The 13,116-nt window shown below is 55.9% G+C and overlaps 1 protein-coding gene across 1 annotated transcript; it reads right to left on the bottom strand.

Annotated features, from left to right (window-relative positions):
• Nucleotides 1-5,102: 5,102 nt before the first annotated feature.
• On the bottom strand, nucleotides 5,103-6,320 carry LOC119376910 (zinc finger protein ZFPM1). Its single transcript, XM_037646579.1, has 2 exons — nucleotides 5,736-6,320; nucleotides 5,103-5,642 (listed from the first exon to the last, which is right to left on the bottom strand). Exons 1-2 carry the CDS (start codon nucleotides 6,318-6,320, stop codon nucleotides 5,103-5,105), a joined length of 1,125 nt encoding a protein of 374 aa, XP_037502507.1.
• Between the last annotated feature and the right edge of the window lie 6,796 nt (nucleotides 6,321-13,116).

Here is a 13,116-nt window from a genome sequence, read left to right as displayed (position 1 = left end):
TAATATGATGACGAGATGAGCACGTCGCCATCCAGTGCCTCAGTGGTGCTACCGTCAGCCAAAAGTAAGGTAACCATTGTGCCTGTCAATGTTGTATCCGGGAATGGCGAACATCGTACCACCACACTGTTGCTGCCCGTGTCGCGCATAACAGACACAGCCTTTTCAAACAATATTCATTGCATGATTGGCATGTCATGGCTGTTCAGCCATGATTGGCAGTGTGGTTTGCCTGTTAAAACCTGCGTTTCGAGAAGCGCCTATGCCTCGTTCGTCATCTCGTAGACTCGAGTCTTGACTTGTGTTGAAGGTGCGACTTCTCCCTGAAACACAACCGGTGACTTCTTTTGTACCTGATACCTTGTGTCCGCAGTCTTTCACAATATGTCCAGTCTTTCGGCAATACGTACAGTATTGTTGCTTGGATCGCATACGACAGTCGGATGTTTTGTATACATATTTGCGAAAACAAAACATCGGACTTGCGTCTTTCCAGAGCTTCTTCTTTTTCTCTTTTAGCACCTTGCGGCCTTCCCTTGAGTACCAGCAAGTTCTTCTGCCCTTGTGCCTCCATAAAGCGATCTGCTGATTCAGCGATTTCATTAGGTGTTTAAAGTCTCTCGAAGAAACAATGTCAGACGATGTGGGCAAATGTGGGTGATCTCTGTGCCAGACGTGCACAGAGATCACCCGGGGACAAAAGACACCACTTCATGTAGAAATACACTACACTACATCAACACATACTTATGCGCGTTCGCGGCCTTATGCGGGTTAGCTTTAAAGTTTGTCTACTCACACCGCGATGTGGTCCGCTTTGGTGCGTGGATCCGTGTGGTCGACCCAGCCGCTCTCAGTCAGGGTGAAGAGGCGGGTCGCTTCATGCTCCCCTGAGTCAGTACCGGGGCGTAGCCCGGCCTAGCTCGCCCAGGCCAGGAAGCCAGGAAGCATCCTAGCACTGCAGTGGACGCCTGGGACCACGCCTGGAGTGACGACGGGAACCGCGTCACGAAGAGTGCCAAGAACGGAACCGAGACAGCTCCTTGGACAGCGTCTCGAACCGCGACAGGACAGCAGCGGTCAGCCGTCAGGAACTTCCCTGGAGACAGGATACGGGGAGAGGTGGGGCGAAGCCCAGCCTTGAAGGACCCCGCGGTTATGGGAGCCGGGACGAGGCCCGGACCAGTAGGGCAGGACCGAGATGTCGGGGCGTGGCCGATGTTCGATCACCGATCCGTCTCTGCCGCTCGCTGACCTGTCCCCGTCGCTCGAGAGATTTTCTCGAGCGCGCACGAACACGAGCATAGTCGCGCTTCTTAATTCTTCCAATACCACCGTCACGGCGATTCCCGCGCACTTCATTCAAATCCAGAATCGGTCAGTGTTTTACCACATCTTTCCCCCAGTTCAAGAGCAGCGAGGCGGTGGATAAAGAAGGGTAGACATCGTCATAGAGTACGTACGTAATACTCGCGTTAAGTACGCTGGGTGTCTCTACGCGAGGAAGTCTATTCCGGAGTAAGAGATGTGCGACTAAGATAGTTACCACCGACATTATCCGAACCGCGAATATATTCTACGCGGAAGTCGTAGTCCATGAGGAGTAGGCTCCAGCGTAGTACTCGTCTGTTGACTTTTCGCGCAGAGTTGATATATTTCAGAGGCTGGTGGCCTGATTGCAAAATGAAGGGCCCGCCGTACAGGTAAACATGGAATTTCTGCACACCCCAGACGATGGCGAGGCATTCCATCTCAATGGTGGAGTATGCCGCTTGAGGAGGTATCAGTTTTCTACTGGGGTAAGACACCGGGTGCAAGTGACCATTGTATTCTTTCAGTAGAACAACTCCCAAACTCCGCGATGATGCGCTCGTGCGCAACACTAAAGGCCTTTCGAGTTTAGGCGCTTTCAATATGGGTTGGCTTGACATCATTTCTTTGAGTTTCTGAAAGGCATCCTGATGTTTGTCACCCCGGTCCAGCTTATTCGGACTCGGTAAGTGGTAAGTGGATGTGGTATCTATGGATGTGGTATCAGCTCGGTAAGTGGATGTGATATCTTGGCATAGTTGGGCACAAACTCCCGGTAGTAAGCGGTGAGTCCGAGAAAAGGCTCGAAGCTCTTTCTTATTTTCTGGTCGTTTTGCTGACACGATTTTGTCTGATGTGTCCCTCTGGGGGTTGGAACAGTCCTTGTCCCACAACGTGACCAAGAAAGCTAGTCGTGGGGAACCAACTCCACTTTGCTTGGGCTTTATAGTTTAACGTACCTCGCGCACACGTTGAAATACATGCCGTAGTGTGGCCATATGTTCTTCCCACGTTGTAGTCGCAACAATAACGTCATCAAAACCATAACAAAACACAGCTGTATGTACCAAACGGGCCTGGATCGGGCCGGGTGTAAGTCCCGACGGGAAAGGGATGTGCGAAGGCGCAGCATAATTCTGGTGTGGCACACGTAGGCGCAGGTCACGCACGGGGTGGCAAAACACTAGAGCGCACGGCACAGCTCAAGCACAGCACGCAGGAGCACGTAGGGTTGTCGCGGTGACGTGCGATCACGCTGGGGGGCACAAGACACGGCATGGGTGGAGCAGAGACTGCCGCCGCGCACGTGCAGATGGTAGATCATCCACGACGCTGCCAGTACCTCGCTCACGCAGATCTTTTTGAAGAGGCGGAGGTTGGGCCGGGAGGAGGTGCGGTGCAGGACGCGGTTGTTGTCCGGGTCCCAAGCGCCCAATGCACCGACGATGATCGCTGCGACCGTTACCCTCTGGTAGCGTCGGCGGAGGTACGCTGCGACGGGCTCGTACCGTGATACCTTGTCGTTCCGCGCGTTGAAGAAGGCCTCGCGCGTGTTCTCAAACGAACAGGTGACGTCCAAGACGATGGCCTCCTCGCCGCGGACGAGGTCGGGGTGCAGTCTGGTGTCACCGACGGGGCGGTTCTCAAACGCCACGGTGAAGCTCCGGGAGACTGCGGTTCGGATGCGGGCGACCAGGGCGTTGTGCCGGGCCGTGTACAGGGCGCACCTTGCCATGCAGTGGCCCAGCACATGCAGCAGGGTCTCCCGCGGGTAGCCGCAGGTCAGGAAGCGTTGGTCGCGATCTGGGGGGCACCACATGACGGCGTCGTTGAGGGGAAGGAATTTGAGCTGCGCCCGGTGGACGAAGCGCCAGTCCGCGAAGTGGGTGAAAGCACCACTCCGCATGAAGTGGGAGCTGGCGCGGTCCGCCGAGACGCATGCCATAACCTTCCCCTGGTTCGGCTGAGCGTGCAGGGCGCGGTCCCGGTCGTCGGCGAGAACTTCGCGGATCGACCGCATGACGCGGTTGCGGTGCGTCGCCGGGATGGTGACGTTGGCGCAGGTGAGTGTCGTGCTGTCCGGGGAGATGCTCCAGGCTACGTGGAGCCGACGTGAAGCCTTGCGGGCCTCCGTCCATACCGAGCGGAGCTGAGGGGCAGGAGAGCGGAAGACGCCCTTGATGTCGCCCGACAGGTACGCCTCCAGCTCCGACCGGGTCGCCTCCCAGCCGAGGCCACTGCGTAGCCGTCAGAGAGGGCCATGGCACGCAACTCCCGGTCCGCCGTGGTCAGGAGCTTAAAGACGAAGTCGATGTGGCAGATGTTGCTCAACTCCGCGGCCACGGGGATGGCAGCAGTTCCGCCGGCAGCGCTGCTGTAGACGTAATGGGTGGAAGCTCGTGTTGGCAGGTAGAGCGTCCTCATGACCAGGGGGCGCACGGCGTCGTCGAGCTGGCGCCAGTCGGTCTTCGAGAGGACGCCGCACCGTATGGCGATGTTGAGGGCCGGGTACACAAATGTGCGCACGGCGTCAAGCCTCTGCCATGGCGCCAACATGGACGAGAAGATGGCGCGTGCCTGATCGATGGCGTCATCGATGACCGAGCCCGTGCGGGAGGGAAGGCGGAAACCCACAGGGCGTCCCAGGAACCGCAGGGGCTGGTTGTCCTGCACGGGCGTGATGGCGACGCCGGACACTGTAAAGATGGTGGGCCGCATCCCGACGGGCGTGTACCGGCACATGTGCAAGGAAGCACACTTGGCCGGGTCTAGAGCCAGGCCAAGCGGGGTCGCTAGGGCCTCGACGAGATCGATTCGCCGTTGCAGTAGGTCCGGGGAATCAGCCAGCGGCGTGAGATCGTCGGCGTACGCCAGGATGTTGTGGGCGTCGCCGGTGCCCTGAACGCCACAGATCACCGTGTCGACTACCAGGTTGAAGAGTAGCCCGCTGAGGGGGCAAACCTGGCGGAGACCGGCCGCGATAGGGACTGGCTCGGACGTCCCTTCGGCGGCGACGAGGACCGTTCCCTTCTCCCGGTACAGGTCCTCGATGTGGGCGGTGAAGGTGGAACCCGCACCGGATCCGCGGAGGGCGTCGAGCAGGGCCCCCTGAGGGACCGATCCGTAGTTGCTGGTGAAGTCGAGGAGCGCCGCGCACATGTCGGGACCGCCAGAGCGAGCTGCGTCGAAACGGTGCTGAAAAAGGTAGTTAATTTCAAAGACACCGTCGAACGGCAGAAAGCCCAAGACGCGGTGCTCCCTGATCCAGGTCTGCAGGTGGGCAGCGAGACACTTGGCATACAGCTTGGAGGCCGTGCTGCCGAGTGCGATGGGCCCCCAGTTGCTCGGGACCGCCGGATCGCCCTTCATGTAAATCAGGACGGTCCTTGACGTGCGCCAGGAGTGCCGAGAGGAACCGGGCCTCCGGGTCGACGAACTTCCACTGATGGTACGTAAGCCTGTCGGATCCTGGGGCGATGCTCTCAGACTTCCGCAGGCGTGTCAGGACCTCTCCCTCGGAAAAAGGCGCCGTGTAAACGGGAGATGGAGCCGGTGGTCGCTGAAACAGGATGGCGGTGTCTGCTGTTCGAGCTGCCCAAGTGGCCCCCCAGTGATCATGAAGCTCCTTCACGGGAATCGCGCAAAGGCGAGGGGGACCCTCCAGGACAAGGCGGACGGTTCCGCCGGTAGAGGCGCTGGATGTTGGCGGCGTTCGCGGGGCTAACCGTCCGGGGCGTGTGCGTCGTCGTCGCTGTTGGCAGGCGGACGGCTGCAACGGCGGGAGCGACGGCCTAATTCCAGCCTTCCTCGCAGGCCTCCCAAGACTCCGCAGTGGGCCCGTCGCGAAGGGTGGCCCGAAGGACGCGGACCTGTTCCGCGAACAGGCGGGTGTGGTCCGGGGGAAGGTCCATGGCCGGGTCGTCCACGGGGGCATCCGGCCCGGGGTCGTCAGGCGCCGCCGGCTCCGGAGGAGTCGGTGAGGGCAAGGATGACCGTGATGCGGTCGAGGCGGCCCCGGGGGATGCAAGTGGTGGTGTGGGGGGTGACCCAGCGCGCGGGGCTGGTGCCTCGCCAGGTGTGGACGATGTGAGAGTAGGTGGGCCGCGACGAGCGAAGAGGCCGCCGATGGGACTTGCGGCGATGGTGACCGAGGAAGGACCGGCAGGGAGGGCGTGGGCGACGCCGGTGTGTCGGGAGAGAGCACCCCGGATGGGGTAGGGGGCCGGCGACCAAGACCGGAGACGGGGCAGCGGGACCCTGGCCACTGGATCAGCCACGTCGTGGAGATCGTGCCACCGCAGATGGGCGTCGAGGAGGTGCGGTAGCCGGAACTACGAAGGGCATCGGGAGCGCACGAGACCGGGCTGGGTGGACGTGGAGGCCGGCGGCTCGTCTGCGCCGCAAAAGTGGCGTTGCGGTTGTGCCGGCAAAGGTGCGGCACAGCCGGCACAGGCGGTGACTCTTTGCTGGACTGCGACGCCGTGGGCGCCTTCCAAGTGCCGCTTCAGGTAGCGGACGCGGAGACTCCACGACGTGGTCGTGTAGACCACGGCGCATCCCCGTCCAGGACCGGAGGACGGGGCTCGACCTCGGGCTGCTAGGGTGAAGGGGCTGGTCGAGAGGACCCTTCCGAATCCGCGGAACCCGGGTGCGTCGAGGTGGCGGCGGTAGCGGGGAGTCCACCGGGGAAGGCGCCGGTCGCCTTTGGAGTGGCCGAGGTGAAGGGCCCGGCTGCGACGCGGACGACGAGGCAGAAGACGGCGCCGAGGTCCCGTCCGAGGCCACGGTGGAGGCGGGGGTCCCCGGCCGAAGGCGTCGGGGCGCGGGGAGCGTTGGGGAACCCGCCGCTGCAGGTGCTGGTCGTCGCCGAGCCCGCCCGGTAGGCGGCGGTGGTGTAGGGCCGTCCGGGAAGGCCCTGGCTGGTCCGGGTCTCTTGGTGCGGCAGGCGTCCTCCTCTGGGGGCGGGGCATCCTTGCCCAGGCAGCAAGTTGGGGCAGCAGGAGGTCCATGTGGTAGCAGGTCCAGGCAGGCCCAGGTGGCGGCGGTGGCGGTCACGAAGACCGGGGCCCGTGGTAGTCGCCCGCAGGCATCGGCGACTGGGCGGGGAGAGGCAGGCAAGGAAAGTTGGTAGACGCTTACCAAGTCCCCTCCCGGTGGTCTTCTCGTCCTGGGGTGGGCCCAATCCGCTCTGCCAGCAGTGGGTCGAAGCCTGGTCCGCCGGTCTGCTCCTCCCTCCTAGTGGGTCCGGTCCTGTAGTCCGAGCGCCTGGTCCCTCCTGGTTCCTCCGAGGTCCGCCTGGACGGCCAAGTCCGGATACTGGGACCTTGCAGGGTGTCCAAAGCCCGCAAGGGACCGCCTCCGCCCTTTGGAAGACCAAGGCTACTACACAAAGGGAAGTTTTATTGACGGGTAGCTCGTTACAGTCGTGCGAGTTCACAAGTAACTCCATCATGCGGCATCATTATATAAAGTTTACAATCCTTTCACTGATCCCGTTAATGGGGATGGCAATCGCCGGGCAGATTCTAAGGGCTGGCGTCACGGCCCTGCGAAAACGCACCACGAAAGCGCGGACAATTTATAGTTGGTCCTTTGGTGCGCCAGCGAACGCCGGTTGTGGTCCAAAGACCGAGTCAGAGCCGAGAGTGGACAACACAAACGAGAACGAAATATATTATCAGTTAAGGCAATACAAATAATACATACACATGCACACTCGGCTGGTACCAGTTACAGCTTCACAATATAATTCAGATGGTGTTTACACAACGGGAGCTAAACAAACAGATCGCACGCTACAAATTCAATCACATGCATTACAACTATTCAAGGACAATTAAAGTCTCGAACGTACAATGGCGGATCCAGTCCACAGTACTTGGACGGTAATCGAATGCTTCTCTTCAAGGAAACACTCACGCCAGCTCCAGCGTTGATCGTCGCAGCTCAACCGTCGTCGTGACTTGTCACCGCTCACACGGCGTCGTCATCCGATTGTTCCAGATCGACGATCGAGTGACCGCACACCATCATAAACACGTCTTCTTTTGGCTAACGGAGCCACACTTAGCGTAACTTCACCATCCGGGCCGACTGACTCGCTCACTCCTTCGCTGACTGTCTCGACTTCTCGACTCCTTCACTGACCTCCTGACTGCTCGTCGTCGCACGCTTTTATCCCTTCTCCCCCGGTTTCTTTCTGCAGTGGTTATTCAGGAAAGGAAAAAGGCACCTAATTTCTGTCTGCCTATAGGCGACACGGCGCAGTGCCTTGTAGGGGTGGGGGGTAAGGAGGGAATAAAATAGTAGGAAAATAGAGAGAAAAGTGAGAGGAGCACATCCATCCAACGAAGAGAAAAGAGGACAGGAAAGATAGGGAAACGGTCACGGGAGTTCAGGGACGGGTCCGCGAAACACAGCTAGAGGCACAGTGCACAACATCGACGAAACGGAGAAGGTCCCGACGATGAGCGGCGCACGGCATAGCGGGCGAGTAGTCCGTCACGGGGCGCCGGTCAGCGATAGGTACGAGGAGTAATCCAGGACATCGCGGCCGGCACGTCCGTCTTGCTTGAAATCCAGCGAGCGAATCGGTTTCTAGAAGCGTCGGGAGTGTTCTCCGTCGCGTAATACAGCTAAGCATGGGGAAAGGGCGAGAGCTTTTTCGTAGGTTCGAATCGCGGCGGCGTCATCGGCGATGCGTCACCCTTCTCTTCCAGATGTTTCCAGGCATTGCTGGGCGTTTGATCGCGTTGTCTGCGTCTTGCTCGAGTGGGTGAGGAGGATGCGGCGCGCCGGCGTCTTTTGATGCTTGTTTTAAATGCGAAGCATTTCTTAGCGAACCTCTGGCACTTTGAGCGTTTCTATCTACGTATCTATCTATCTATCTATCTATCTATCTATCTATCTATCTATCTATCTATCTATCTATCTATCTATCTATCTATCTATCTATCTATCTAGCCGCCTACGTCTGGGTGCTCTCATGATTGCCTCCTTAACTTGGTGTAGACCAAAATTGGTATGGGAGGGCAAGAAGATTTGACGAATATGACTGTCGTGTCATGAGATGAATATCGCGAAGATCCTGTCGCGTACGTCGTCAAAGCCTCTCCTCCAGACCCGTGTGGCACATACCCGTTGATCAGGGGCCGCGGTGTACGGGTATGCGCCACAGGTGATTGACAGTTTATATCTACCCAGGAACGGGGAGAACAGACATTGGTAACTTAAATGGAAGAGCGTGAAGAAAAACCGACATCGGCAGCGTTGACCCGACGAACGGAAAGAATTAAAATTAGGACCGCAGCAGGAATCGAACCCAAGCATTCTGCGTGGCAATCAGGTATTCTACCACAGACCCACGACAGGTACATAAACTGGTTTGGAAAAAACAGCCTATGGAGGCGTAATGTCGGTGCAACGTCAATTGTGGTTATGGCGCTGGCTATCTAATTTTGCAACAAAGCAATAAACACTACATGATACTCCTACGATACAGACGTCATATCAGATTAACGTCTGTGGTTCCGGTGTTTGCTCTGGTTTTATAGCAGTCTAATAAACATTACATTTGTATTCCTATGATTCAGCAAGCTATATTGATGCATTGCACGACCCCGGAGGAATACATTAACGAAAGTTACGTATGATATTAGCCCGCGAGAACGCCGCAGTGTATTCTTCATTTCTTAAGAGGCTGGGCGATGGCCTCATGCTGACCGAGGATGATACCAGATTTACTGACAGCCGCATTGTAGACTAGGCTACGTAGGCCACATAGGCCCAGGTAGTCTACGAATACAAGCGCCATCCATTTATGTTGGTCTACCTAGCACTATCCAGGCCCACCAGCCTGAACGGCCTATACCTCACCAACGCGAAGCGTGACTTCAGGTTCCGACATGTCGCCGGCTCTATCGACAGACAATTTGTCGACAAAATGACCGAGGCATCCACGATTTCCAACAGGTGCACAATACGTCATACTTCACTACACATGGACCCTTCGTCATCGACCGAAGGGTCCACGCGATCACGACCGGATCCAGTTACAAGTCATGACGAGCTGTTGGTGCTCACTGACCACGGTGATGATGACCTTGTTCAAGAACTGTCAGGAACGTCTTCCACACATACACACGGGTTCGTGAAACGTGTTTAGGTTCTCCATCACAAGGACAAACACTACATATCAGCTTACTGCTTCTGGTGTTGGTAAACCCATGTTGCCGTACTCAGCGTTACCCAACTGTAAACAACTGGTTATATAGCACATATGCCGCTCTTCAACGTATATGTGTGCGCATAAAATTTATGCAAATCCTTGGCGTCACTTTGTAACGTTTCGCTCAGTAAAAAATGACGCCACAGTCACCTTTCCGCCGCATGCTTCGCATACATCGACTCTCACGGTGCGTGGGATCTGCCGAATTCTTTTTCGTCGTTCGCGCTTCTTGAGAGCGCGGCTCGCGCCGTTCTGTCGCGCAGGCGTTTGAAAGCGGCCGCGCGCGTGCTTTATTAAGCGCTAATTTGTGACAATCCTCACCATGTCCCTGTAGCGCGGAGGCGACAAATCTTGACCGCGCCGATCCGCACCGATCCGAGAAAGCCAATACAACGCGGAAACACTGCATGCTTATACAACATTTAGTGCACACTTGTTTGTATGCATACGGCCATGATACACTCAGACCTGCCTGCTTGCAGGCTAACATAAGACGTGCGTGATGGCGAGAAGGAGGGAAGATACATGGCGTCCCCGGGCACAGCAACATGTTTGACACGTGCTAGGTGGGCGGGGTCGTTATACACTAATAGTGACCGCTCCGATCCGAATAAGCAATTAAAGCGCCACATACACTACATCCTTATACACCAATTAGTGCGCTCTTGTTCATTTACTTAGGGTCATAATGCACTCAGACCTGCCAGTTTACAGGCTAACAAAACCATGCGTGATAAAAAAAACAATATACAACAAATAAGTACACTTGACATTGTAATGTACTAGGGGGGGGGGTGGGCGGGGGGACGTTTCACTTGTAGACTGAAATCCATAATGGTCCTCGGTATACAAAATCATCATCATCATCAGCCTGTCTACAAAATTGGCTAGCGCGACACCAGTGTTCCTTCTTAGTCCTTGTCGATTTTCGCGCTAGCCAATTTGGAAGATTATGAACCAACTAGCCCAACAACGTAAACTAATAAGCCTGTCTACGCCCACTGCAGGGCAAAGGCCTCTCCCATGTTCCGCCAATCAACCCGGTCCTGTGCTTTCTGCTGCCACGTTATACCTACAAACTTCTTAATCTTATCTACCCACCTAATTTTCTGCCTCCCCCTCACGCGTTTGCCATCTCTTGGAAACCAGTCAGTTACCCTTAATGACCACCGGTTATCCTGCCGACGTGCTACGTGCCTGGCCCATATCCATTTCTTCTTCTTCATTTCAACTATGATGTCCTTATGCCCCGTTTTTACCCTGACCCACTCTGCTCTCTTCCTGTCTCTTAAGGTTACACCTATCATTTTCCTTTCCATCGCTCGCTGCGTCGTCCTCAATTTAAGTTGAACCCTCTTTGTAAGTCTCCAGGTTTCTGCTCCGTAGGTAAGTACCGGTAAGATGCAGCTGTTATATACCTTCCTCTTGAGGGATAGTCGAGATTACCATTCATGATTTGATAATGCTTGCCGAATGAGCCCCAACCCATCCTTACTCTTCTAGTTATTTCACTCTCATGGTTCGGCTCCGCGGTTACTACCTGTCCTAAGTAGACGTACTCCTTTACAACTTCCAGTGTCTCGCCACCTATCGCAAAGCGCTGTTCTCTGCCAAGATTGTTCCACATTACTTTAGTTTTATGCATATTAATTTTCAGACCTACTCTTCTACTTTCCGTATCCAGTTCAGTAATCAGGAGCTGTAATTCGTCTCCCGCGTTACTCATCAATGCAATAACATCAGCGAATCGCAGGTTACTGAGATACTCTCCATTAACTATTATCCCTAATTCTTCCCAATCTAGGCCCCTGAAAACCTCATGTAAACACGCGGTGAAGCACATTGGAGAGATCGTGTCTCCCTGCCTTACGCCCTTCTTTATTTGGATTCTGTCGCTTTCTTTATGGAGGACTATAGTGGCTGTGGATCCGCTGTAGATTTCTTCCATTATGTTTATATAGGCTTCGTCGATGCCCTGATTCCGCAGTGCCTGCATGACTGCTGATGTGTCCACTGAATCAAATGCTCCACCGAATCAAAGAGCGGGGGACTGCGTTCCCCGCTCGGCCTGTGAGAATTAACGGCCAGGCTAGAGGGAAGACAACACGCGCGTAGCGTTCCTCTTCGCGTTCCACGACGCGAGGTCGGTAGCATGCCCAAAGAACGCCAACGGAACGCGATCGTGGAAGTGCTCCTGCTTCGCATCGCCTCATGGTCCCCTTTAGCGGGGAATGGTGTAATTATTTTAGGTTCCCCCTTTTGTGTTGACTGATAATTGTGTAATCACATGTGACAGTGATATATATATATATATATATATATATATATATATATATATATATATATATATATTGTTAAGGCGTTTATTGACGGCAGGATTGACGGCGACGATGCACAACGACAGAGCGCAGACTCGCAGACTCTCACGAGCACGAGCACGAGGGCGTGCTCTCCGAGAAGAGGCGAAGAGGGCGACCCACTAGAAGGCGCTGGAGAGGACGGCCCATTACAACGTTCCAATTCTTCTCTACAATTACCCCGGGTACGAAAAGGGAGCCGTCTGGCGACCTAGCAGCTGGTCACTACGAGCGGGTCATGGTAGGGCTTGAGGCGCTCCACGTTGACAATGTCGCGCCCTCGACGGCGCATGTCGGAAGATGGGTCGATGAGTTCAATCAGGTAGTTGACCGGGGATGTGCGTTCGACGACACGGGAGGGCCCTTCGTATTTGGGCAGCAGTTTGGAAGAGAGGCCAATTGCAGTGGTAGAGATCGAGAGCCATACGAGTGCTCCGGGTAGGAACGTGGGTGCAGAAGTGTTGGTCTCACCGCGGATGCTTTTCTGCCGCTCTTGGTCCTGCGTAGTAAAGGTCTTCGCAAGCTCGCGACACTCCTCAGCAAGTCTGGCTGTGGCAGAAATAGGCGCACACTCCGATCGATCCGGCTTGTATGGAAGGATTGTGTCGATTGTGTGCGATGGGTGCCTGCCGTACAAGAGGAAAAATGGTGAGAAACCAGTGGTGCTTTGAGGGGCGGTATTGTAGGCGTAGGTGACGAAAGGTAGAATGGAATCCCAATTTGTGTGATCGGCGGCGACATACATCGAGAGCATGTCGCCGAGCGTGCGGTTAAAGCGTTCCGTGAGCCCATTCGTCTGCGGGTGGTAAGCAGTAGTTTTGCGGTGAACAACGTTGCACTCTTTGAGGATGGCTTCGACGACTTCCGACAGGAAGACACGGCCTCGATCGCTGAGCAGCTCCTGGGGTGGACCGTGGCGCAGCATGAACCGGCGGAGCAGAAAGGAGGCTACATCGTGCGCTGTAGCCGCTGGGAGGGCGGCAGTTTCGGCGTATCGCGTAAGGTGGTCTACAGCGACGATGGACCAGCGGTTACCAGCCGAAGTCAGAGGGAGTGGCCCATACAAATCGATGCCAACGCGCCCAAACGGCCGATCAGGGCAAGGTAAAGGTTGCAGACCTGCTGGTGACTGGTGCGTTGAAGTTTTGCGGCGCTGACAATCGATGCAGGAGCGAACGAACTTCTGCACGTAGCGGTACATGCCTCGCCAAAAGTACCGTT

This window comes from Rhipicephalus sanguineus, unplaced genomic scaffold, assembly GCF_013339695.2.
Source record: "Rhipicephalus sanguineus isolate Rsan-2018 unplaced genomic scaffold, BIME_Rsan_1.4 Seq273, whole genome shotgun sequence".
Taxonomy (NCBI): domain Eukaryota; kingdom Metazoa; phylum Arthropoda; class Arachnida; order Ixodida; family Ixodidae; genus Rhipicephalus; species Rhipicephalus sanguineus.
The sequence above is the reverse complement of the archived record's forward strand: the minus strand, read 5'-3'. Positions and strand labels throughout refer to the sequence as shown.